The sequence below is a fragment of the Stomoxys calcitrans genome, chromosome 1 (genome assembly GCF_963082655.1).
Source record: "Stomoxys calcitrans chromosome 1, idStoCalc2.1, whole genome shotgun sequence".
NCBI lineage: Eukaryota > Metazoa > Arthropoda > Insecta > Diptera > Muscidae > Stomoxys > Stomoxys calcitrans.
This window is the reverse complement of record NC_081552.1, coordinates 209,699,791-209,726,509: the sequence shown is the minus strand read 5'-3', so window position 1 is coordinate 209,726,509 and position 26,719 is coordinate 209,699,791. Positions and strand designations below refer to the sequence as shown.

The 26,719-nt window shown below is 41.5% G+C and overlaps 1 protein-coding gene and 1 long non-coding RNA gene across 2 annotated transcripts in view; one reads left to right on the top strand and one right to left on the bottom strand.

Moving 5' to 3' along the window:
* The window catches only part of LOC106092494 (laminin subunit gamma-1), a 58,713-nt gene extending 33,459 nt beyond the window's left edge, over positions 1–25,254 (top strand). The window contains exons 3-13 of the mRNA XM_013259379.2: positions 4,749–4,882; positions 6,517–6,644; positions 6,807–7,111; positions 9,684–9,993; positions 14,944–15,355; positions 15,413–18,001; positions 18,072–18,205; positions 18,270–18,472; positions 23,818–23,988; positions 24,058–24,187; positions 24,258–25,254. Of these exons, the coding sequence (XP_013114833.1) occupies positions 4,749–4,882; positions 6,517–6,644; positions 6,807–7,111; positions 9,684–9,993; positions 14,944–15,355; positions 15,413–18,001; positions 18,072–18,205; positions 18,270–18,472; positions 23,818–23,988; positions 24,058–24,187; positions 24,258–24,469 (4,728 nt within the window). The 3' untranslated portion in view covers positions 24,470–25,254. The remainder of the gene's footprint in view (positions 1–4,748; positions 4,883–6,516; positions 6,645–6,806; positions 7,112–9,683; positions 9,994–14,943; positions 15,356–15,412; positions 18,002–18,071; positions 18,206–18,269; positions 18,473–23,817; positions 23,989–24,057; positions 24,188–24,257) is intronic.
* LOC131995517 (uncharacterized) overlaps positions 1–26,719 on the bottom strand; it is a 289,133-nt gene that overhangs the window by 258,066 nt on the left and 4,348 nt on the right. The window lies entirely within an intron of this gene.

Genomic DNA, 26,719 nt, shown 5'->3' with positions numbered 1-26,719 from the left:
CCGATGTCGCTGAAATTTGAGACAGGGACTTTGGTTAGGCTCTTCGAAGTCCTTCTTCAATTTTGCCCAGATCGGTCCAGATTTGAATATAGCTGTCATACAGACCAATATCGCGATTTAAGGCCTTGCCCCATAAAAGGCGCATTTATAATCCGATTTCACTGAAATTTGACTCAGTGACTTATGTTAGGCTTTTCGACATCCGTGTCATATATGGTTCAGATCGGTTTATTTTTAGATATAGCTAGTGTACTTTTAGTATTTGGTCCAAATCGGAACATATTTTGATATAACTGATATGGGACATAAGGTATAAAATTTTCACCGAATTTCGGTGAAAGGTGGTTTACATATATTCCCGAGGTGGTGGGTATCCAAAGTTCGGCCCGGCCGAACTTAACGCCTTTTTACCTGTTTTGCCTCTTTTTGGTCATCAAGCAAAGCCCCTTTACAGTGTACATACTAGTATGTATTACAATGATAAGTATCGGAATACTTAAGAGACCGACTCATTATTGCTCTTTATGACACATAGTTTAGCCTCTATATTATGTTTTTTATTAGTTTAGACAAAGCAATGCATATCAATTACTTTAAATTAATGTATATCAAGTGACTGTTTTATGACCAAATGAAATAAATTAATATGTATGGAAACACCAATCAATTGATGCAGCAGACAAAATTTGAGAATGGGATATCTAACGAGGGTATTATAAAAAGGCAAAGTGTGTGGAGTAAGAGGAGAGATAAAATAATAAAATCAGAAATTCCATCATGGAAAATAAGTTTAAAAGAACACTGAAAATCTGTTAGGGATTCATTTCCAATATATATTGAAAAGCTATGCGGCACGCAGTTCGGATTCGTCATAAGAAGGAGGGCCCTTGTCATTAAAACGTACTGAACTCATTGCTATTAGAGAAGAGTCACCTGTTTCTGTTCATGGGAAATCTTATTTTATTTATTTTTCGCTGGTCAAAATGGGAAAATGCTTTGCGCATGTGACGAGTACGTCTCTCGCCTTATGCCGGACTCCGTTATCAATGGGTACAGGCTAAAGACCCACCTTGCATCACTCCTGGGCATACATTCCACCTCGGAACCACGTTAGCATTACTTCGAGTTGGACCCCGATTCTGGTGATTATCCATATCATCTTCATTGTGTCTGCGTCCAGACTTCCGCATTCATACTCTACGCCGCTGCGTCCAGGTCTACCTTCAACGTGCGCAGTACTTATTCGACATATCTCATCACCGCCTCTCAGATCCTCTTGTCTTCCAGCATTCTCTGGACTATTTTCCCAGGTGAAACGTCGCCAATCGCTGTTTCTAATTTCCTGCATCTTTCAATCCAGCGCTCTCAATGGAAGAATGTGCGTTCCACATCGTCTAAAACTTCTAGCTCCTTATAAATGCACTTGCTTGAGGAGCATTTTCCCATTCTATGCAGGTATTTCCGGAAGTAACCATGGGCAGTCAACATCTGTGTGACGTAATAGTTGACGACGCCGTGGTTTCTATCTCTCCACACCCGTAAATTGGTTATTAGCCGACGTTTCCACCTGGCCCGATTCTCATTCGTCCACCTTTATTGCCATCTCTCGATAGTCTCCTCTCTGGGTGTTGCACATCGCGGTGTAGAGCCTGGCTCCCTCCATGGCCTGTAGGTCTATCGGAACCATTCCGGCTATTAGAAGGGATGCGGGATCCGCTACTGTCCGTTAGGATGATATTTCCCTAAGATGCGCCGTCCTCTGTACCGAGAGCAGGGATTTAGCTCGGCATGCTGTTCGCAGTGTCTGGCCCCATATTTCACAGCCATAGAGCCGCTGTGCTCGGTACCTGGGGATTTTGCTCGGCATGCTGTTTGCAGTGTCTTGCCCCATATTCACTTCCATAGAGGAGGATGCTATTGCATGTCTCCATTAAGTGTCTGCGCCTGCTCGGGAGAGGCCCACCTATGTTTTCCATCAGGCGAAAGGCCATTATCCTCGCGGCGGTGCACTTCTTGGTGACTGTAAAAATGCAAAAAAAATTTCGAATGAATCGCATCACTAATCTCCGAGATCTGGTGTTTTTAAAAAATGGGCTGATGGGAAGTGCTTTTTAGGGGAGCGATGGCAGCTCAGACACTTCGACTCACATATGGATATCAAATTCGTGCAATACTCCCAAATCCCTTTAATTTGAGCCCCATATTGCCATGGTCGGTATATTTGAACCGTTTGGAGAGTGTTTTGGGGCTGGGGCGACCACCGGTACTTTGCACTGAAAATAGATTATTTACCCCCAAATACCGTTGATTTGAGCTCCAATTCGCCACAGTCGGATATGAAGTTCAGTTTAGGGGATGACGCTCTAAAGCACCCCTTCAACTTCATATCCCCCCAAACACTTGGCTCCAAAATTGGATATCAAATTCGTTTTCTACTCTCAAACACCTTCCATTGAGTCGCATATTGTCATTTGACGTATTTTTAGGAGGAAAAGTGCCACCTGGACATGAACGCAAATTTTAATGTCATATTCGTAATCTACTCCCAAATACCTTTCATTTGACTCTCATGGTCGGCTAATATGCCCATTTGGCGGTATTTGGGGGTAGGGCGACCTCCCATTACTTAGACCTAATTTTTTATATTTGTCATCTAATGCCGAATACTTTTCCTAGTCTCCAATACCTTTGATTTGATAACCATATTGTGCCCATCGGTCCACTTTTGGTTTTGGGTGGCGTTTTTGGGTTAAGGAAGAGAGACCGCTCCCATCCGATATCTAAAAATGATATAGCCTATGTTTCCTTCCAGACAAACTTACACAATCTACGAAAATTGTAAGAAAATTGCTTCAGCCGTTTTTGATTCTACAGAACAAACAAAAAAATCGGGTCCCATATAGTCATGATGGGTCATATGCCCATTTAAGGCATTTCTGGGGGGTAGGGTGAACCCCTATACTTTAAACTGATTTTGTATGACAGACTCGTAATCTAGTTCCGAATACCTTTCATTTGAGGCCCATATTGACATGAACGTCCAATATGTCTTTTTGGGGAAATTTCAGCGTTGGGGCGGCCCGATGGGTAATTAGACCCAAATTTTTATACCATATTCGTATTCTATTTTCCAATACCTTTCATTTGATACCCATATTGTCCCGATCGGTCCACTTTTGATTTTGGGTGGTGTCCTTGGGTAACGGGGGAGGGACCGCCCCCATCCGAAAAAAAAAACAAATTACAAAGCTTATTTCTGCTTCCTGACCATATTTGCAATCTACCGCCGAATACCTTTCATTTGATTCCCACATTGTCATGATCGTCCAAAAAACCTATTTTAGGGGGTTTTGGGGCGGCCCCCCAATTACTTGGTCCCAAGTTTTAATATGATATTCCTACTTTGCTCCTGAATACCTTTTATTTGAGTCCCATATTGTCCCGATCGGTCCACCACTATTATTTTTGGGTAGTACTTCAGGGGTAAGGGCGGACCCTCCACCACCCTTCCGATATCAAAAATTTATATAGCCTATGTTTCCTTCCAAAACAACCTACACAACCTGTAAAATTTCAAGGTAATCGATACAGCCGTTTTGAGTCTATACGGAACAAACAAACAAACGTACATACATACATATAAGATTATTATTATACCCTCCACAATAGCATGGGGGCATACTAATTTCGTCATTCTCGAAATATTCGTCTGAGACCCCATAAAGTATATAGATTCTTGATCGTCGCGACATTTTATGTCGATCTAGCCATGTCCGTCCGTCTGTCTGTCGAAAGCACGCTAACTTTCGAAGGAGTAGAGCTAGCCGCTTAAAATTTTGCACAAATACTTCTTTTTAGTGTAGGTCGGTTGGTATTGTGAATGGGCCATATCGGTCCATGTTTTGATATAGCTGCCATATAAACCGATCTTGGGTCTTGACTTCTTGAGCCTCTAGAGTGCGCAATTCTTATCCGATTGGAATGAAATTTTGCACGACGTGTTTCGTTATGATATCCAACAACTGCGCCAAGTATGGTTCAAATCGGTTCATAACCTGATATAGCTGTCATATAAACAGATCTGGAGACTTGACTTCTTGAGCCTCTATAGGGTGCAATTATTATCCGATTTGAATGAATTTTTACACGAAGTATTTTGTTATGATATCCAACAACTGTGCCAAGTGTGGATCAAATCGGTTCATAACCTGATATGGCTGTCATATAAACCCATCTGGGGACTTGACTTCTTGAGCTTCTTGAGCTCCTATCCGATTTGGCTGAAATTTTGCATGACGTATTTTATTCTTACTTTCAATAACAGTGTCAAATAAGGTTCAAATCGGTTCATAACCTGATACAGCTGTCATATAAACCCATCTGGGATCTTGACTTCTTGAGCCTCTAGAGGTCGCAATTATTATCCGATTTGCCTGAAATTTTGTACGACGGATCCTCTCATGACCATCAACATACGTGATTATCATGGTCTGAATCGGTCAATAGCCCGATACAGCTCCCATATAAATCGATGTCTCTATTTTACTTATTGTTTTATTTTATTTAATTTATTGGATCTTAGATCAATGTTTTGAATTATCGAAAAGACGAAATTAGTCAATTAATTTCCCGAAACTAAAAACTTATCGCTGTGAAATAGTTTTTCTTTTTAAGATTTTATTTTTTATCAAAAGTCAAATACTTTTAACAGTACTATAAACATATCTTCTCCTTTATTTCCCTTTCAGAGATGTATGCCAGAATTCATAAATTCAGCTTACCAACTACAAATTGAAGCGACAAATACTTGTGGCGAGCAAGGCGATAATCATTTCTGTGTACAAACGATGAACTCAAATCAGAAGAACTGTGAATTTTGCAGGTAAATATTGCAAATTTAACTAAGTCAATATTAAACTCAACCTATCTGTCAACCAATAGATATTAGCAACAGTGTTTTAATTCAAATTATGTTGCCTAAGAATAGTCCTGAGCTGAGCTAAAAAAATATACAATACACGGCTCCGAACAAATCCTGGATGCAATTCTGCAGTTCCGTAGAATATACATCTGAGGACTCTAGCTTGCGAGACTTGAAACTATCATACACAATCCAGGGACACTGGAATCTGTGGATATGCTTCTAGCGGAATGTAAGCTAAGTCTTCAGGATCTGGCCCGAAGGGCTACGAATGACATAGGGTCACAAAGTAGAAGTTATGAACACACCAAAATTATTAGGCCTGATCTTATATAAGAGGTCTACCGCTCTTACTGTCGCTGGCTAGAACAGACATTTCAGTCACTGTGTCCGTCATGACAGGTCACTGTGTGATCGGAAAACATGCTAACAGACCAAAGGTTGCAGTGACGAATTTTGAAAATGCTGTGAGCACTTCGAGAAGGAAGAGACTATAAAACATCCCACACTGACAGTCAGAACGAGTTCCACTAGCTTCTCATTTCTTTGCGAATTTGTCTAATGTAGCGTATGTGAACATTTGCAAGTTGTTCGGCTTTTTGAAACGATCCGGTTGGTTCAACGGTAGGAACTAGAAGGTACCTTCCTTCTCCTGTTCCTGCGGTATCACAATGAACGAAAACGTTTGAGTTTGAAGGCAGACTCCCATTTAATCTAACCAAACCTTCCTATACCTCCCATATAAACAGTTCGGAAAACGGCCCATTTGTAAATGGGGTATTGGGTATTTAAGGTTCGGCCTGGTCTTAATGATTTTTATACCCAACAAACACTGTGGTACAGGGTATTATTACACCCAGAAGGAAGAGTGGCAGATAGAATCACTTTATGATTCGATTTAGCTGTATCCGTCCGTCTGACTGTCCGTTTGTCCATGTTAATTTGTGTACAAACTACAGGTCACAGTTTTCATCCGATCGTCTTCAAATTTTGGTATAGGCATGTTTTTCGGCCTAGAGACGAAGCCTATTGAAATTGGGAAAAAATCGGTTCAGCTTTAGATATAGCTCCCATATATATGTTCGTCCGATTTGCAGTAATATGACAATAAAATGGTCATTTGTCCACCAGTTCTCTCGAAATTTGGTAGGAAGGATTTTCTTATGACTCTCGACATTACTGGTGAATTTCACTGAAATTGTGATGACTTCGCAATAATATAACATGTTTAGCTCTTGACGCTCTTGTTCGTAACGCAGATTTAGACACACCATTGTCTTGCATTAATATATAAGGTGACAAATAAATATTGGGTTGCCCAAAAAGTAATTGCGGATTTTTCATATAGTCGGCGTTGACAAATTTTGTGACTCTGTAATTGCATTCTTTCTTCTGTCAGTTATCAGCTGTTACGTTTAGCTTGCTTTAGAAAAAAAGTGTAAAAAAAGTATATTTGATTAAAGTTCATTCTAAGTTTTATTAAAAATGCATTTACTTTCTTTTAAAAAATCCGCAATTACTTTTTGGGCAACCCAATAGTATTATGAGTTCTTTTTTAACAATTATCACGAGTTCTCTTCTCCTCTTTCAAACAGATGGGAGGATCACAATCCATCATTTTTAACCGACTTGCACGATCCACAAAATCCAACATGGTGGCAATCTGAGACCATGTACGAAGGCATCCAACATCCGAATCATGTCAACCTCACATTAAATTTGCGTAAGTAGACTTTTGCTGAAATTGCATGGTTGAGCCCCCTCCAAACAATGAGCTAGTACTCAATGTTAGCACAATGACCAACATTTCATGAACAAATGAATGAATGAATTTTTTAGGTAATATGATATCGGCCTTGTTCTTTGTTTTGACTTATTTTTCCAGGTAAATCATTTGATATCACCTACGTACGGTTGCTCTTCCGCTCGCCACGACCAGAATCGTTTGCAATTTATAAGCGAACCTGTGAGACATGCCCCTGGATACCATATCAGTACTACAGTGCCACCTGTCGAGACACGTACGCATTACTCGACACACGTTCGGTGCGTAAGGGTGAGAGTGAGGCGCATGCTTTTTGCACCAGCGAGTACAGTGACATTTCACCATTGAGAGATGGTGAAATTGCCTTCTCTACATTGGAAGGTCGTCCTAGTAGCATACATTTTGAACATAGTCCGGAATTACAGGTAAGACGGAGTCTTTTGTGGAATAATTAGAGTAAAATTGAATAAAAAAAGCAATAACTCACCAAGATTTTAGACATTTATGTTAAAAGCTAATAAAAGCTACAAAATTCTGTAGTTTGGTGGACTGCTACGGAGAAATAGTGCAACATAAGGACCATACAACAGGTGCAGAGAACTTGTTGTCTTGGCATAGGCGGAGCGATGAGGAACACGCCCACTAGGGCACTGTAGACTAGACTAGATATCCGACCCATTACATACAGATTAAGTGTGAGGCAGCCACTGCGGCTATGAGACTTAAAGCGATGGGAGAATGGATTGAGGATGGGAGCAGCTCATACCATCGCGGTATAATTGAGGCGACGATAGACATCCTGGAAGGAAGGGAAGAGGTTTCCGATCGGATACCTGAGATGAACCTTGAGGTCGAGTGCGAGGCACTGCTGCCATCGGCACAGTATTGGATTGACCCTAGACCATGTTACACAGATGGATTAAAGCTAGAAGACACAATGGGCCCTGGGGTCTACATTGAGAACCCAGGGACTGAGATCTGTTTTGGACTGCAAATGCAAATTTTGCCCATTAACATTCCACTAATGAACAGGTGCAAACTCTTCACATATCAATGAGTGCACTCCGATTCAAGGTTAAGCTCAACGATGGGGGCCTCCTTTTTATAGCCGAGTTCGAACGGCGTGCCGCAGTGCTTCACCTTTTTGGAGAGAATTGGAGAGAGCATTAGGAGTGGAAAACCACCGCTGAAAATTTTTTCTGATGGTTTCGCCAAGATTCTAACCCAAGCGTTCAGGGTCATTGGCGGACATGATAACCTCTGCGCTACGGTGGCCTCCTCTGTTTTAGACTGCCTGACCATAATACGGTGCTGCAGGCGGAAATCCGGGCGGTCACGGAATGCGTGAAGTGGTGTGGTGGTAACGCGAGGACGTCGAGTGTGAACATCTTTAAGGACAATAAACAGGCTTCCATGGAAATAACAACCAGGACGATAAGGTCACGAACAGTCTTGCTGTGTAAGAAGGAGATTAACGCCTTCTCTGAGGATGGTAAAATCTGTATCGTTTGGGTGGCTCCATAGCGGAGTAAGGGGTAATGAAAGGGCAGTCGATTTGGCGGTGAAGGCCAGCAAGTGATAGCATGCGTAGGGCATGCGGGGAAGATGGTGCATTTCCTTTGCCATTACCCGGCTTTCGCGTCTGACAGATACCGGCACTTGGGTGGAGACACAATATGAGACATGAACCAACTTAAGGGAGTGGTATGGAAAACAATTAAGGATTTTCTAAGTAGCAAGGAATTTTTAACTTAAAATTTTCTTTTTAGAGGTTATTTTGTAGTTTTTAGAGTGCACAACAAGCTTGGGGCATGGGGAGGGGAATAAGAACTGTTATGCTATTGGAGCTATATCAAGTTATAGTCCGATTCGGACCATAAATGAATGCTGAACATTGTAGAAGTCATTGTGTAATATTTCAAGATCCCAGATCGTTTTATATGTCAGCTGTATCAGTTTATGTACTGATTTACTCCATACCTAGCACAGTTGTTGAAAGTCATAACAAAACACCTCATACAAAATTTCAGCCAAATCGAATGAGAATTACGCGCTCTATTGGCTCAAGAAGTCAAGATCCAAGATCGTTTTATATGTCAGCTGTATCAGGTTATGTACTGATTTACTCCATACCTAGCACAGTTGTTGAAAGTCATAACAAAACACCTCATACAAAATTTCAGTCAAATCGGAAGAGAAGTGCGCACTCTAGAATTGCGCAAGAAGTCAAGACCCAAGATAGGTTTATATGGCAGCTATATTAAAACATGGACCAATTCGGCCCATTTACAATCCCTACCGACCTACACTAATAAAAAGTATTTGTGCAAAATGTCAAGAGCTTAGCTTTACTCCTTCGAAATTTAGCGTGCTTCCGACAGACAGACGGACATGGCTAGATCGACATGACGTGACGATCAGCACTATACACTTTATGGGGTCTCAGACACATATTTCGAGTTGTTACAAACAGAATGACGAAATTATTATACCCCCATCCTATGGTGGAGGGTATTAAAAGGACTGCAAATAAAGATTTGGTACCCTGAAAAAGTTTTCGAAATGCCGTGGTAACCAATTTAAGGGGCATACCAAGAAGCGCCCGGACCACCTAGAGCCTGAAAATTTTGCATATGATCTCGTTAATACCTCAGATCTATGCTTTTCAAATTTCCCATTTTCAAATGGAACATTTAAAAAAAAAACTATTTTGCCGATTACATCCCACTGTGGAATGGATCAACCTATATTTCGGAGAAAGAAAGATCTCTGCACTCCAAGGTTTGCTGATTCATCATCAACAAAAAAACTACTGACAGATGTAAACACTCCCTCCTTCTTCAACACTAAAATTTGCTGACTTTATAAAAAACCAAAAGTTATTGTTGACGGGCGTTGACATGGACAATTTTAGTTTTTTGTTGCACCTACTGTACTTCCCACCATTTATCTTTTTTTTATCTCTTCAGCTAATGGATTTTTCTTTTCCCTTTACAGGAATGGGTGACGGCCACCGATATACGCATTACTCTCGATCGCCTCAATACGTTCGGTGACGAGTTGTTTGGCGATGCTCAAGTACTCAAATCATACTTTTATGCCATCTCCGATATTGCGGTGGGAGCTCGTTGCAAGTGTAATGGTCATGCCAGTAAATGTGTGGACAGCACCGGCATGAATGGAGAGCGTCGACTGGTTTGTGAGTGTCGTCACAACACCGATGGTCCAGACTGCGAGAGATGTTTGCCACTGTACAATGACGTCAAATGGAAAATGGCCACTTCTTTGGATGTCAATGAATGCAAACGTAAGTTGGCTAGTGAGCAAGGGATAGTAGATCGCTCCGAATAGCGGTTTGGTAGTTTGATAACTCATCATCCTTAAATGGTGACTTCAACTTTTTTAATGCGTTGATGGTCAAGAGCAAAACTTCATAGCTAGTAAATTTATAACCGTTAGCAAGAATTGACCAAAAGAAGTGCGTTCTGGGTACTCAATGCTGCATTAGTTGTTAGTATTACTTACAATTTCTTGGGGTAAAGGATGAAAGGTTTACTATTGTCGCTATTATGGAGCCGTGTTGTGGGAAGTGTTTTCGGTCAATGGGAATATTCTTTGGAAACCAATCGCCTTGACTTTCGACCACCTGTTTTGTGGTATCTGGTTAATAGTAAGTAAAAATTGGAGCTTGAAAAACGACAGAACTTAATAAAATCAAACTGAGTCGTAAAAAAACGATAAAAAAAAAACAAGTAAAAGCGTGCTAAGTTCGGCCGGGCTGAATCTTATATACCCTCCACCATGGATCGCATTTGTCGAGTTCTTTTCCCGGCATCTCTTCTTAGGCGAAAAAAGGATAAAAGAAAAGATTTGCTCTGCTATTAGAGCGATATCAAGATATGGTCCGGTTTGGACCACAATTAAATTATATTTATGTTGGAGACCTGTGTAAAATGTCAGCCAATTCGAATAAGAATTGCGCTCTTTGTGGGCTCAAGAAGTAAAATAGAAAGATCGATTTATATGGGAGCTGTATCGGGCTATTGACCGATTCAGACCATAATAAACACGTACGTTAATGGTCATGAGAGAATACGTCGTACAAAATTTCAGGCAAATTGGATAATAATTGCGACCTCTAGAGGCTCAAGAAGTCAAGATCCCAGATCGGTTTATATGGCAGCTAAATCAGGTTATGAACCGACTTGTACTTTATTTGACATAGTTGTTGACAGTAAAAATAAAATACGTCATGCGAAATTTCAGCCAAATCGGATAGGAATTGCGCCCTGTAGAAGCTCAAGAAGTCAAATCCCCAGATCTGTTTATATGACAGCTATATTAGTTTAAGAACCGATTTGAACCATATTTGGCACAATTGTTGGATATCATAACAAAATACTACGTGCCAAAATTCATTCAAATTGGATTAGAATTGCGCCCTCTAGAGGCTCAAAAAGTCAAGACCCAAGATCGGTTTATATGACAGCTATATTAGGTTATGGACCGATTTGAACCATACTTGGCACAATTGTTGGATATCATAACAAAATACTACGTGCAAAATTTCATCCCAATCGGATAAGAATTGCGTACTCTTGAGGCTCAAGAAGTCAAGACCCAAGATCGGTTTATATGGCAGCTATATCAAAACATGGACCTATATGGCCCATTTGCAATACCAACCGACCTACACTAATAAGAAGTATTTGTGCAAAATTTGAAGCGGCTAGCTTTACTCCTTCGGAAGTTAGCGTGCTTTCGACAGACAGACGAACGGACGGACGGACATGGCTAGATCGACATAAAATTTCACGACGATCAAGAATATATATACTTTATGGGGTCTCAGACGAATATTTCGAGTAGTTACAATCAGAATGATGAAATTAGTATACCCCCCATCTTATGGTGGAGGGTATAACAACCTAAAGAGCCCATGGTATGACCAAGACTATCAGAAACAAATTTATCAGGTGTAACAAAAACATGAAATAGGGAGTTGGGTTAGGCCGGGCCAAATCTTATATACTTTTGGTAAGTTCTCTAAATGACACTTAACAAAATACCATGTTTATGAAATCAAATCGGAAGGTCGGGTTTTATGGAAGCTATACCAGTTTATGGTTATGATGGAGAAGAGGTATCGGGAGGACAGGAGAGAGGAGAAACGCCTATTTCACAGAATGAAGAAGGAAATGGAAAAACGTGAGTGCAAGCAGATTGAGATGTACAGGAGGCAGAATGAAGTCCGGATATTCTACCAAAGAATCAAACATCAAACGCATGGCTTTGGTACAGGCACATGCTTCTGCAGGGACAAATAAGGAAATCTGGTAACTCCTACAGATAGTATGCTGAGGATATGGAAAGAACCTTTTGACCAAGCTGCTAGTGTCCGACGATAGCGGCGAAGAGGAAACCGCAGAACCAATCCCTGATGATGGTATAGAATAATTACCTTCTAGTCAGAATGAGGTCCAAGTAGACCCGACTGAAGAACAACAAGGCAGCAGAAGCCGACGGGTTGCCGCCTAAACTATTTAAAACCGAACTATTGTATTTATAAATGATAAAATGCAAAATGAGGGGCAGTCTCTACCGACCTTCCCTTGACATAGGCATGCTGGTTGTATTTGACCAGTTCGCTGGATGTCGTATCCTTTGGGCTTTGAGTAGAAAGGACGTAAGGGTTATGGGTCTGTAGGCCTTTGGCGTCGCATAACTTGCCTTGCCGTACAGGTCGCAATTTTCGTCCTATTGTCTTAAAATTTAATACAGGCATGTTTTTGGGCCTAGAGACGAAGATTATTTAAATTTGAAAAAATCGGTTCAGATATGTTCGTCCGATTTGGACTAATATGGCAATAATGTGGTCATTTGTTAATCGATTCTATGGAAATTGGCATTTTAACTCTCGACATTACTGGCGCATTTTAAAGAAATCTTTTCAGATTTAGATATAACTCCCACCTTCTTCTTAAATATAAATATCAATTTGTGTTTGTTTTTAGGTTTGTTTGTGTGTTCCTTATAGACTCAGAAACGGCTGATACGATTTTCTTGAAATTTTCACAGATGAAAATTTGAAAATTTCACAGATCCCATGCTAAAAATTAGGTACTACATTTTTTGATATCTGAAAAGGAGGCGCACCCTCCCCCATACTCTAATTTTCAGAAACGCCAGATCTCCGAGATGGGTGGTGCGATTTAAGCGAAATTTTGTGTGCTCTCATAAAGTATTTCGGATGGGGTACCTAGGGGGGGGCCCCACCCTTAAACCTACCAAAAATATATATACACCAATCACGACAATATGGGACTCAAATGAAAGGTATTTGCGAGTAGAATACGAATCTAATATACAAATGTGGGACCACGTTTCTGGGAGTCCACCCCTACCCCAAAACACCCCTCAAACATTACTTATTTACGGACCATGGGAATATGGGACTTAAAGGTATTTGAGTGTAGAATACGAATCTGATATCCAAATATGGAACCAAGTGTTTGGGGGCCACCTCGCCCCAAAGACATGCCCCAAAGGGGACAAATTTACGACCATAGCAATATCGGGCTCAAATGAAAGGTCTTTGGGAGTAAAGCACGAATCTGATATCAATATTCGGGAAAAGTGTCTATGGGGTCACCCCTCCCTCACAACGCCACCCAAATAGGAAGTATTTGCTGACTATTGCAGTATGAGGCTCAAATAAGAGGGTTTTTTGAGTAGAGAATAGGGCACGTTGCTGATATATTTGCTGACTATTGCAATATGAGGCTCAAATAAAAGGGTTTTTTGAGTAGATATATGAGAATAGGGCACGTTGCTGATATATTTTCAGGGCTTAGTGTTTGGGGGACCATCCCAATCACCAAAACACCCCTAAATAGGGTTTATATACCGACCATGTCAATGTGGAGCTTAAATGAAAGGTATTGGGGGGTAGAGCAAGAATTGATACCCACTTTCGGGAGCAATTTTATGAGGGTCTACCCCTTTCCCAAAATACCCCACAAACAGCAATTTTTTACTGACCACCGCAATATGGGACTCAAATAAAGGTATTTGGGAGTAGAAAACGAATTTGATATCCAAATGCAGGACCATGTATTTAGGGCATCACCCCTTCCCCAAAACACCCCCCAAAGGGTAAAAATTTTTCGACAATGCCAATATGTGGCTCAAATGAAAGGTATTTCAGATTAGAAAATGAATTTGATAACCAATTTTGGGCCCATGTGTTTGGGGGACGCCTCATCCTGTAAACTCCCCCTCAAAACCAATGGCAATATGGGGTTTAAACAAATGATATTTGAGAGAAGAGCACGATGCTGATATTTTTTCAGGACCAAGAATCTGGGGGAACACCTCACTACCGAAAACACCCCTAAATTAGATCTCATGAGAATATCAGGCTGAAATAAAGTATTTTAAGGATGGAGTACAACTTACATCCAAACTTAAATTCGTAGCCCATTAAAGGTCATATGGGATTCAGATAGAGGCACTTATATTGTTAAACTGTTAGTCAAGCGATATACTATTTTCGTAGCACGGTATTTCACTAGAAGATCTTTAATTGTCGAAAATAAATATTCCAAGGAAACTTTTGTTCCATATAAAGTAAAAGAAGGCGCGGCGGAGCGGGCCCGGGTCACCTAGTATACATATATTGCCCGATTTTCACTCCTAGCGTCATTTATTGACTAATCTTGGCAAAATTTTGTATAACGCTTTCCTCAATGTCTACCACAATATCTAAGAAGTTTGGTCAAAATCGGTTCGGATTCAGATATAGCTCCCATATATATATTTGTCCGATTTTTTTGCAATAAAATGCTTATGTGTCAACCGATTCTCTCGAACTTTAGCAGGAAGGATTTTCTTATGACTCTAAATAATGCTGGTGAATTTCCTGGAAATCGGTTCAGATTTAAATATAGCTGCCATATATGTATATCTCCCGATTTTCACTTCTAGTGCCACTGCAAGCGCAAACTTGCCAAAATAGAGCAAAACGCTTTCCTCGACGCCTACCACAATATCTAAGAAGTTTGCTCCAAATCGGTCCAGATTAAGATATAGCTCATATATACATGTTCCTCAGATTTTGGGTAATTTGCAATAATGTTGTCATTTGTCCACCGTAGTTATTACAGTTGAACATATTTGCTTATCTGCAGGCTTTATGAGTCCAACTTAATGCTGATTCGCACTTAAAAACTTAAAATTCTTTTTCCATTCATTACAGCTTGCAATTGTAATGGCTTTGCTGATAAGTGCTTCTTCGATGCCCATCTGTTCAATACCACTGGTCATGGTGGCCATTGTCTGGATTGTCGTGAAAATCGTGATGGTGCCAATTGTGAACGCTGCAAGGAGAACTTCTATATGCGTGAGGACAACTATTGTGTGCATTGTGGTTGTGATCCTGTCGGTTCGCGTTCACTGCAGTGTAATAGCCAGGGCAAGTGTCAGTGTAAGCCCGGAGTCACGGGTGACAAATGTGATCGTTGCGATTCGAATTTCTATCAATTCAGTGCCCATGGCTGTCAGCCTTGTGGTTGTGATCCTAGAGGTTCTCATCAAAATATGCCCGCTTGTGATGCGGAAACAGGCATTTGCCATTGTAAGGACAATGTTGAGGGAAAACGTTGCAATGAGTAAGTGTTCTAATACAGATTCCGAGAAAGATCACCTTTAATTCTGCTTTGCTACAGATGTAAACCGGGCTTCTTCAACTTGGACTTGGGCAATCGCTTTGGCTGCACACCCTGCTTCTGTTATGGCCACACCTCGGAATGTCAAACGGCTCCCGGCTATTCTGTTGTCTCGACCACTTCGAATTTCAACAAGCACAAGGAACGCTGGAGTGCCACCGACCTGTACAATCAAGAAGTGGACATCAAATACAATCAGTACAGCCATAGCATAGGAACCACCGCCCATGGCAACGACTATGTCTACTTCTTGGCCCCTGATCGCTTCTTGGGTGATCAGAGAGCTTCATACAATCGCGATTTGAAATTCAAATTGCAATTGGTGGCTCAAATAGCTCCTAGTACCAGTGCCAGTGATGTTATATTGGAGGGTGCTGGCACCAAGATATCGCTGCCCATTTTTGCCCAGGGCAATGGTATGCCCGACCAGTCGAGCAAGGAGTATGTTTTCCGCTTGAATGAGCATCGCGATTATCAGTGGCAACCAAGTCAATCGGCTCGTGGCTTCCTTTCGATTTTGTCAAATTTGACTGCCATTAAGATTCGTGCCACCTACTCAAAGCAGGGTGAGGCCATTTTGGACGATGTGGAATTGCAAACGGCTCACCGTGGTGCTGCTGGCCACCCGGCTACATGGATCGAACAATGTACCTGCCCCGAAGGTTATTTGGGGCAGTTCTGTGAATCTTGTGCCCCTGGTTATCGTCATAGTCCTGCTAGAGGCGGCCCCTTTATGCCCTGTATTCCTTGCGATTGCAATGGCCATGCCGATATTTGTGACTCGGAGACGGGTCGCTGTATCTGTCAGCACAACACCACCGGTGACAACTGTGATCAATGTACCAAAGGCTATTACGGCAATGCCTTGGGAGGCACCAAATACGACTGCAAACGCTGTCCTTGCCCCAATGATGGCGCCTGTATGCAGATTAGTGGCGACACTGTCATTTGTACCGAGTGTCCTGTGGGCTACTTTGGTGCCCGTTGCGAACAATGTTCGGATGGTTTCTATGGTGATCCCACCGGCCTGAGTGGTGTTGTCCAGACCTGTAAGTCCTGCGATTGTAATGGCAATGTCGATCCCAATGCTGTGGGCAACTGCAACCGCACCACTGGAGAATGTCTTAAATGCATCCACAACACTGCCGGCCAGTATTGTGACAAGTGTTTGCCCGGCCACTTTGGTGACCCCCTGGCCTTGCCGCACGGTCAATGCGATCGTTGCAGTTGTTATCCCCATGGCACTGAGCAAAACCAAGATGGCATCTCCCAGTGTGATCAAGTTACCGGCCAATGCCAGTGCAAACCAAACGTTATAGGGCGTGATTGCGGTGAGTGTCAGCCCGGCTACTTCAACATCAGATCCGGCAATGGTTGCGAGAATTGTATGTGCGATCCTGTGGGAAGTTACAATTCCACCTGCGACCGCATGACCGGCCAGTGTTTCTGTAAACCCGGCATTGTGGGTCTGCACTGTGATCAGTGTGCTGTGTATCATTATGGCTTCTCTACGGAGGGCTGCAAGCCCTGCGAGTGTGATGAGAGCGGTTCCAAGGGCTTCCAGTGCGATCAGAATGGCCAATGCCCTTGCAATGACAATGTGGAGGGCCGTCGTTGCGATCGTTGTAAGGAGAACAAATATGACCGCCACTTGGGCTGCATCGATTGTCCCGACTGCTACAATCTTGTGCAGGATGCGGCCAATGAACATCGCGCCAAGTTGTCCAATTTGAGTTCCACTCTAGATGAGATTTCCCGCACCCCCGTCACCAATGATGGAGAGTTTGAGGGCAAATTGAAGGCAGTGCAAGAAAAGGTGGACATACTCCTAATGGATGCCAAATACGGCGTGGGTGAGGGAGGACGCACCTATGTGGAGGTTATGGAGGATTTACGCAAGCGCCTGGAAAGTATAAACACACATCTCGATAATGCCGACACCTTGCAAGATGCTGCCAATATTGAAATAGAAAAGGCCAAGCAGAATCACACCAATGTGCAGGACATAATCGAAGCTGCCAAGAGTGATCTTAAGAATGCCCTGAATATGTTGAACGACGAGGGAGCCCAGGCTTTGGCCAAGGCCCAAAATAAATCCGTGGAATTTGGAGTGCAATCCAATCAAATTTCCGATATATCGCGTGAAGCCAGAGCCTTGGCAGATCGCCTTGAGTCAGAGGCCCAATTTGATTTGAAAAATGCCAAGGATGCCAGCGATGCGGTGGAGAAGGCCTATGAATTGGCCAAGAGTGCCATTACCTTGCAACAAAAGGTTAGCGATGAATTGAGAACTGATATCAGACTGGAATTGGACACAGTCCAGACGACCCTGGCCACCACGGCACAAATCACCAAAGAAGCCTTGCGCAAAGCCAATGAGGTATACGATGCCGCATTGACACTGCTGACAGATGTAAATGGCCTGACCGCGCCGAATATCGACATCAAAAAACTGAAAGAAGAAGCTTTGGAAGCCAACAACCAAGCCAACGAACTATTGGCCAAGGTCAATGATGTTTCCAACAGCAATGATGAACTTTTTGGAAATTTGGAGGACCAGCTTCTCCTATCAAAGGTGATGTTGGAAAGGTACAAACCAAAACACAAAAATGGATTGAAATCTAAGCACAGGATATTAACTTAACTTTTAACTTTGCAGAGCCAATCAACAAAAGAAAGAGGAAATTGATTTGCTTAAGAGAGCTCAGGATGCCTTCGATAAGGCTACCAAGGCGGTGGAGCAGGGCGATAATACCTTGAAGGAAGCCAATAACACTTATCACACTTTGGCCGGTAAGTTGCTGATTTATTTTATGAGAAAAAAACTCGGCGAGTTGTTTTAATTTTGCCTCTCTAGGTTTCCAAGCCGATGTTGAAAAATCTGCGGCAAATGCCGAATTGGCCCTAAAAACGGTTGGCAGCATTGAAGCAGAAATTAATAAGGCAGATGATTTAATACGACAAGCCGAACGAGCCTTGGAAGGTGCCAACAAGAATGCCGATGAAGCCAAAATGAATGCCCAAGAAGCTCAACAGAAGTTTGCCGAACAAGCCTCAAAGGTACGTAGAATGAAAAGTTAAGATGAAAATTTGATCAAAACAAAAGGCAGTATACGAAATAGCTCATTTTTGGTAAATATGGTCCAAAAGGCATTATTTTTGACAATTTTGCTGAATTTTTGAGAGTTTTATTAGACAGTTTTACGACCATAGTCCCAGGTATCCACTGCGCCTTCTTTCACTCTCTAATTTTATCTGAGCCCTATACTGACAAGGGCAGGAACTAAGTCCAGTTTTGGGGTGCTGGTAAGCCTTTCAGATATTTCGCCCCAATCTTTTTCGAGGTCTATTACAAATACCTTTCATTTGAGCCTTATATTGCGGTGGTCGGTACATATATCCGGTCTGGGGGTGAGGTGGACGCCCTTATATCAGATTCGTGATCTAGTCTCAAATACCATTCATTTGATGGGGATATTGTCAATATTGGGCCCCTAGATATCCCACCCTAAATAAGGATATCTAATTTCTCTTTTTGAGTTACTATAAACAAACTTAATTTCGCTGAAAAGGCCCCACGCATCTCCGAAATCTAACGTTTTTGAAAATAGGGTAAGAAGAGGGTCCGCCCATAAAATTTTGGATGTTAGTTCTAATTCATTCTCTTGATTTTGGTGTTGGATTAGAGTTGCCAAACGCCTTGCCCCGAAATTCGACTCTAGATTCATCAGATTTGAGCCCCTTTTTACCATTATTCACAAATATGTGCAGTTTGAGGGGTATCTGGGGTGGGCCGGCCACTCACGCACTTAGCCCTGAAGAAAATATCAGCATCGGGCTTTACTCTTAAATTTCTTTTATTTGAGCCCCAATTGCCATTGGTATAGGAGGATTTTATTGGGTCAGATGACCCCCAAACACTTGGCCTCAAAATTGGATATCAAATTCGGTGCCTACTATCAACAACCTATTATATATTGCCATACTGGGCAAACATGGTCGGTTTGAAAGGAGTATAGGGGGCAGACCCTAAAACAATATCAGCATTGTGCTAGAGCACGATTTTGTTTGGCCCTATTCAGGGCAACGGCTCTCGTTCACATCCACACTAATAAATGCGCCCTTTATGGCCCCAAAACTGAGAGATCGGTTCATATGACATCTATATCCAAATCTGGACCAATCTGTGCCATATTCCAGAAGTATGTCAAGGGATTTAACTTAACTCACTGTCCCAAATTTCAGCGACATCGGACAATAAATGCGCCTTTTATGGACCTTAAATCGAGAAATCGGTCTATATGGGAGCTATATCCAAATCTGAACCGATCAAGGCCAAATTGAAGAAGACACTGTCTTCACTGTCCCGAATTTCAGCAAACTCGGATAATAAATGTGGCTTTTATGGACCTAAGACCCTAAATCGGAGGATCGGTCTATATGACAGCTATACCCAAATCTGGACAGATCTGGGCCAAATCAAAGAAGGATATCGAAGGGCGTAACACAACGCACTGTCCCAAATTTCGTCAAAATCGGATAATAAATGCGGCTTTTATGGGCCTAAGACCCTAAATCGGAGGATCGATCTATATGACAGCTATATCCAAATCTGGACAGATCTGGGCCAAATCAAAGAACGATGTCGAAGGGCCTAACACAACCCACTATCCTAAATTTCATAAAAATCGGATAATAAATGTGGCTTTTATGGGCTCAAGACCCTAAATCGGAGGACCGGTCTATATGACAGCTATATCCAAATCTGGACAGATCTGGGCCAAATCAAAGAAGGATGTCGAAGGGCCTAACACAACCCACTATCCTAAATTTCATAAAAATCGGATAATAAATGTGGCTTTTATGGGCTCAAGACCCTAAATCGGAGGACCGGTCTATATCTGGCAGATCTGGGCCAAATCAAAAGAGGATGTCGAAGGGCCTAACACAACTTCCTGTCCCCAATTTCAGCAAAATCCGATAATAAATGTGGTTTTTATGGGCCTAAGACTCTAAATCGGAGGATCGGTCTATATGGCACCTATATCCAAATTTGGACCGGTCTGGGCCAAATTGAAGGAGGATGTCGAAGGGCCTGACACAACTCGCTATTCCCAATTTCAGCAAAATCGGATAATAAATGGCCTAAGACCCTAAATCGGCGGATCGGTCTATTGTATATGGGGGCTATATCAAGATATAGACCAATATAGCCCTTCTTCCTGCTTATGGACAAAAAAAGAATCTGTGCAAAGTTTCAGCTCAATATCTCTATTTTTAAAGACTGTGGCGTGATTTCAACAGACAGACGGACGGACATGTCTAGATCGTCTTAGATTTTTACGCTGATCAAGAATTTATATACTTTATAGGGTCGAAAATGGATATATAACCCCATCCTTCGGTGGTGGGTATAAAAATATTTTCATTATGCCAAAACGGCTGTCAGTATTAAACCGCTAAAGATTTTAACATGATGATTGTATATTAGACTGTCCCATGCGATAGAAACAGGGCTGCCCAGTCGGAATCGATCAATATTGTAATTTTTTTTTTTTTTTGAGATAATTTTCTTGATTCCGTCTCCGACTCCGGAAGAAGATTTTTTTCGACCATATTATGGGGGGAGCCTCCCCAAGGGCCATGCATTGTAGTACTACCATCTGGAAGATGATGCAACACATAAGGATCAAAGCTAGAGGACAGACTGAGCCTGGATGGTCTACATTGAGAACCCAGGGACTGACATCTGTTTTTGACTGCCTGACCATAATACACAGCGTACAGCGCGGAGAACCGGGCGATCGCAGAATGTGTGAGGTGGTGTGATGTAAACGCGAGGACGTCGAGTGTGAACATCTTTACGGAGAGTAAACTGGCCATCAGGGCAATAACAACCAGGACGGTAAGGTCACGAACAGTCTTGGAAGGAGATTAACGCCTTCTTTGAGGATGGCACGATTGGCATTGTGTGCGATCCGGGTCATAGCGGAGTCAGGCGGAATAAAAGAACACACGATTGAGCAGTGAAGGCAAGAGGACTGCCGTGAATAAACTTGATCAACCCGAAGCCTTTCGGGTCGACGCCGTCCGAGTTAAGGGCGTGGGCGATGAACTTTGGAATAGCGAAGCGGTCGGCTGACGACGCAAATCTTATGGGGAAATGCTGATCGTAAAAAAGCAAGGCCATTAGTGAAAGGAAGTAGGAAGACGGGATACATAGGACTACGAGCTCGCTTATACAAAATCAGTGCGGCAAGGGATAGCAAGTGTAGAACATGTGGGGAAGTTGGTGATGATGCACAGTGGGATAAAATCAAAAAAAAAAAAATTGTAAAAACTAGTAAGAAAAGGCAAAAGTCGGGCAGTGCCGACTTTATAATACTCTACACCTACCCTATAGGTACAAAGTGGGAGCCATGTCTAATTCTGAAAGAATTTTGATGGACGTCGCCGGATGTTTTCAGATGGTTTTAATCCGTATCACATTTCGAGCAAATATGTTTAAACTGTAATGACAACATTATTGCAAATTTCCCAAAATTTGACGAACATATATATGTGGGAGCTATATCAAATTCTAAAACCGATTTTGAGCAAATTTCTCAGATAATGTGGTACTCGTCGAGAAAAGAGTTGTGCAACATTTTGGCAAAATTGATCAAAAAATGCGCTTGCAGTGGCTCTAGAAGTGAAAATCGGGCGATATACATATATGACAGCTATATCTATATCTGAACCGATTTCTATGAAATTCATCTATAATGTCGAGAGTCAAGAGAAAATCCTTCCTGCCATATTTCGAGAGAATCGATTACCAAATGACCATTTGATTAAAATATTACTGCAAATCGGACGAACATATATATGGGAGCCATGTCTAAATCTGAACCGATTTCGAGAAAGTCATCGAGGAAAACGTTGTGAAAATTTTGGGAAGATTGGTCCATAAATGCGCTTGACCCCTTAATCGAGCATATTTACCGACCACGTCAATGTGGGGCTCAAAAAAAGGCATTTGAGAGTAGAAAACGAATCTGATATCCAAATGTGGGACCATGTATTCGGGGCACCGCCCCTTTTCCAAAACACCCCCCAAAGAATACAAATTTTGGGGCCAAGAGTCTGAGGATGCCTCATCTCATAAACTCCTCTTAAACCAGCGGCAATAAATGGTTTATGAGCACAATGCTGATATTTTTTTCAAGACCAAGTGTCTAAACCCTCCGAACGAATTCATAGACCAATAAATATCATATAGGCATCAGATAAAGGCATTTATATTCTTATACTGTTAGTCAAGCGATATATTGCTTTAGAAAAAAAGTGTAAAAAAAAGTATATTTGATTAAAGTTCATCCCAAGTTTTATTAGAAATGCATTTACTTTCTTTTAAAAAATCCGCAATTACTTTTTGGGCAACCCAATACATATACTATTTCACTAAAGGCTATTTAATTATCGAAAATACATATTCAAAGGATAATTTTCTTCCAAATAAGTAAAAGAAGGCGCAGCGGAGCGGGCCCGGTTCAGCTAGTAAAGTACACATATTCTTAATCGTCTCGACGTCCTGAGTCGTTCCAGCCATGTCCGTCCGTCCGTCTGTCGACATCACGACAGCGGTCGAACGCGTTCAGCTAACCGCTTGAAATTTTGCACAGATACTTAGTATCGATGTAAGTCATTGGGGATTGTAAATGGCCCATATCGGTTTAGATTTCGATATAGCTCCCATATAAACCAATCTCCCGATTTGACTTCTTGAGCCCATGATAGCCACAATTTTTGTCTGATTTGGCTGAAATTTTGCACTCGGAGTTCTGCTATGACTTCCAACAACTGTGCCAAGTACGGTCCAAATCGGTCGAGAACCTGGTATAGCTCCCATGTAAACCGATCTCCCGATTTGACTTCTTTAGCATCTGGAAGCTCAATTTTCATCTGATTTGGCTGAAATTTTGCACATGGAGTTCAGTTATGACTTCCAACAACTGTGCCAAGTACGGTCCAAATCGGTCGAGAACCTGGTATAGCTCCCATATAAACCGATCTCCCGATTTGACTTCTTGAGCCCCTGGAAGCCTCAATTTTCATACGATTTGGCTGAAATTTTGCACAAAGTATTTTGTGATAACTGAAATTTTGTACATGGTGTTCTGTTATGACTCCCAACAACTGTGCTAAGTGCGGTTCAAATCGGTCAAGAACACGATATAGCTCCCATATTTTAGCAGAATCCATGGTGGTGGGTTTCCAAGATTCGGCCCGCTCGAACTTAGCACGCTTTTACTTGTTTATATATACCAGAGGTGGTGGGTATCCAAAGTTCGGCTCGGGCGAAGAATTTTTTTGTTTTCACAAAATTTTTCACAAAAATTTTCCATTTTATTTTTCATTCACAGGATGCCGAATTCATACGCCGACGAGCCAATGAAACAAAAGTCAATGCACGTAAATTAAGAGATGAAGCGGATCAATTGAATCATCGCGTCAAGATAACTGAAACCGATATTGCTCGTTTGGAGGAGTCCTCAAGTAAGGATGACAATCTGGTGGATGATGCCAAACGAAAGGTAATGCTAAAATGTCCCCTTAAAAGAAAAATTTACATTCGTAACAAAAATTTCATTACCATTATTTAGGTGGGTCAAGCTAAGGCCGACACTGAAGAAGCGAAGAAACAAATTGATAAGGCTGTCAAAGAGCTGGAAGATATTCGCGATGAGTTAGTCAATCTAAAGGATATCAATACAGCGGATTTGGATCAATTGGGTAGTTATCATTGGCAATTATTATGTGTTAAGTAAATTTGTAACTTGCTTTGAATTTCTTATACACTTAGAAAAACGCTTGGACACCGTGGAGGCCGATGTTGCCAGGGCCAATTTGACCGGTCGCATTGATAAATTCCGTGAAATGCGCAACATACAAAAGAAGACCATTGACAAATACGAAAGGGAAATGCAAGAACTTGTGGCTGAAGTTACCAATGTTCGTCTTATATCGGAAGCACTGCCAGCGGAATGTTTCTCCAGAAGTCGATTGGAACCTTAAAGAGACCTATTGTCCCTTTTTTGGGACAATGGCCTCAAAGCACTCACATACACCACTAAAGCCAATCAACAACAAAACTAAATTACAGAACAAATCATTTTTTTTTTTAAATAATATATACCATAGATCATAACATAATTTAGTTAAAGAAATCTTAATTAAGCTTTATTAAAACAACAAGAAGAAGAAGAGTAGTAGCGTTAATTTTTTTTATTATTGCAATACACCAAAACTTGTCTTTTGCTTTCTCCGTACAAAATGAAAAACTAGCCTTTGAGGGAGTAACGGTTGCTGAGAAAAATATCTCACCAAACATAAAGTGCCCAATAGACTTTCCCTCTTGGGCGAGTTATTGGAGTTATAACTTGCCTTATATTATTTCTTCTTTGTTTGTTTTTTTCTTGTCATAAAATTGTGTATTGTAATTTTTGTGTATTAATTGTAGAAAAGATACTTTTTTCTTAAAATGCTTTTGAAATTCGAATATGCCGCCTTTTTGTCATTGAATATCTGCACTATATACAGAACAAAATCACCTTACAAGCATATACATCGCATATATAGCTGACTACTTATTTTTATTTGTCTTCTTTTTTCACACAAAAGTATCATTTCACAATATTTTGTACTTGTATGTGCCAATATTATGTTAAAAATTTCCACAACCTATTTGACTGCATTACATTGCAAAGCAGTATGAGGAAATTGCTAGTTTATAATTTAAGACTTTCGTAATAAAAAAATAACATTGATGTATTTCACGAAAAAGAAAAATATTTTTATAGGGATTTTTTTTTTTTTTATTTAGGCAACCCATATGGGTGGGACGATGAAAACCACTCTTCCTAGTACACTGCAGACAGATCTAGACGCAAAATTATCACAACGTTTGGGACTTTTTTGCGACAAACAAATTACTTTTACCACAAAGTTTTTCTTTTATTGTAACCGTGTAACGTTTCGCTTCAATATAGCAAACGATAGCCACAAACGTAGCACTATTTAACGTAACTAAGTTTTGCTGCTACACACGCTCTGATAGAGCTGGCAAACTATCGATAATCGCAACATTCGATATTTTCGATAGTTTTCATAATAAATATCGATAGTATCGTTAATTTTCCCTCATAAGGACATAAGGTTGTATAAGGACCATGCAACAGGTTCAGATAACATGTTGTCTTGGCATAGTCGGAGCGATGAGGACCACGCCCACTAGGGCACTGGAGACTATACTCGATATCCGACCCATTGACATACAGATTAAATGTGAGGCAGCCACTGCGGCTATGAGACTTAAGGCGATGGGAGAATGGATTGAGGATGGGAGCAGCTCATTCCATCGTGGTATAATCGAGCCGACGATAGGAAACCTGGAAGGAAGGGAAGAGGTTTCCGATCGGATACCTGAGATGAACCTTGAAGTCGAGTGCGAGGCACTGCTGCCATCGGCACAGTCTTGGATTGACGGAACCCTAGTATGGCCAACTGGAAGATCATGTTATACGGATAAATCAAAGCTTGAGGACAGAGTGGGTCTGGGGGTTTACATTGAGAATCCAGGGACTGAGATCTATTTTAGAATGCCTGATCACAATACGGTCCTGCAGGCGGTGTTCCTGGCGATCACGAAATGCGTCAAGTGGTGTGGTGCTAACGCGAAGAAGTCGAGTGTGTACATCTTTACCGAAAGTAAAATTGCCATAAGGGCAATAACAGCCAGGACGGTAAGGTCACGAATAGTCTGGCAGTGTAAGAAGGAGATTAACGCCGCCTTCTCTGAGAATGGCAAAGTCCTCATCGTTTGGATGCCGTTCCATAACGGAGTAAGGGGAAATAAAAGGGCAGACGATTTGGCGGTGAAGGCCAGAGGACTACCGTCAACTACCGTCAATAAACCTGGTTAACCCGAAGCCTTTCTGGTTCGAGTTAAGGGAGTGGGCGACGCGTGCATCCTACTATGTGTTAATCGACCCAAACTCAACCAAATACAAAAGTAAAATCAATTTTGCATTGTTGAATTAGATAGCGAATATGTTTCTTTCTATTCTAACAAGCGCCATATAGGATTCTTGTACATATAGTACACGTACATATGTACATATAGCAATGACAATATTTACAAAAAGAATACATTTTGGTTTTCATTGCCTAGGTTTTCATAAAGCTCCGCCACAAACACAAGAGCGCAAACCTTTCAGTTCAATATAGTACCATTGTTTCCCGCCAGGGAAATGGTTTAGGTCTTTA